We start from the raw sequence: 778 nt of genomic DNA on the forward strand, positions 1-778 counted from the left end.
GATGTCGCTGTGTCCTCACCCCGCTCCCTGCAGAGTGGTTACAGCAGGACTTGGAGCGGGGCGAAGACATCAAGTTCTGCCGCCAGTACCTGATCGTCCACGACGGTGACTCTGTCGTCTACTCGGGGCCCACACGTGTCCCCGTCCCTCTTGCCCGCAGGTTGCTGATGGTAACGGGGCTGCCCTACGCCCCCAGCACCCTGCTGGACCCGGCCCAGTGGACGGAGATGCTGCACAAGTCGCCCATGCGCTACATCGACCGAGTATGTCCCTGTCCCCATCCCTGTCCCCGTCCCTGTCCCCGTCCCTGTCCCCGCTGGCAGTGCCGGCGCTGAGGCTGTGCTGCTCCTGCAGGAACCCTGAGAGATGCCCTCCATGCAGGGGCTGGAGCATTACCGTGTCCTCAAGGCCCGCGGGGTCCCCACGCAGTGAGTGGGGTGATGGGTGCCCCGGTGGGGGGCTGTGGGCATGGCTCTAACCCCACCTTTCCCCTCCGGGCTGCTCTTGTACCCGAGGGATGACCACACGCCGCCCGTTGTTGAGGTCAAAGCCAACAGCTTCACGAACACGGTGCTGTGGCTGGTCAAGCACCTGCGCTGCTAACGGCCCCCCACCCCTGATGCCCCGCAATAAATGATGCAGCTCAGCACCTCTGGCATCTCCGATGGTGGTGCCAGCGCCGGTGTGGCTTCCATGCCCGGTGCCCCAGGAGCCGGTGGCCACCGGACCCTTCTCCCACACGTGGGCGTTCGTGCTGCCGCGGTGTGCCGCGGCAGAG

At 66.2% G+C, this 778-nt stretch overlaps 1 protein-coding gene across 1 annotated transcript in view; it reads left to right on the forward strand.

Annotated features, from left to right (window-relative positions):
* Window positions 1-603, forward strand: part of APEH (acylaminoacyl-peptide hydrolase) — a 22,764-nt gene extending 22,161 nt beyond the window's left edge. The window contains exons 20-22 of the mRNA XM_009894362.1: window positions 34-263; window positions 382-428; window positions 516-603. Coding sequence (XP_009892664.1) covers window positions 34-263; window positions 382-428; window positions 516-603 — 365 coding nt within the window. The remainder of the gene's footprint in view (window positions 1-33; window positions 264-381; window positions 429-515) is intronic.
* Window positions 604-778: the final 175 nt, after the last annotated feature.

The sequence above is a fragment of the Charadrius vociferus genome, unplaced genomic scaffold (genome assembly GCF_000708025.1).
Source record: "Charadrius vociferus isolate BGI_N301 unplaced genomic scaffold, ASM70802v2 scaffold1171, whole genome shotgun sequence".
NCBI lineage: Eukaryota > Metazoa > Chordata > Aves > Charadriiformes > Charadriidae > Charadrius > Charadrius vociferus.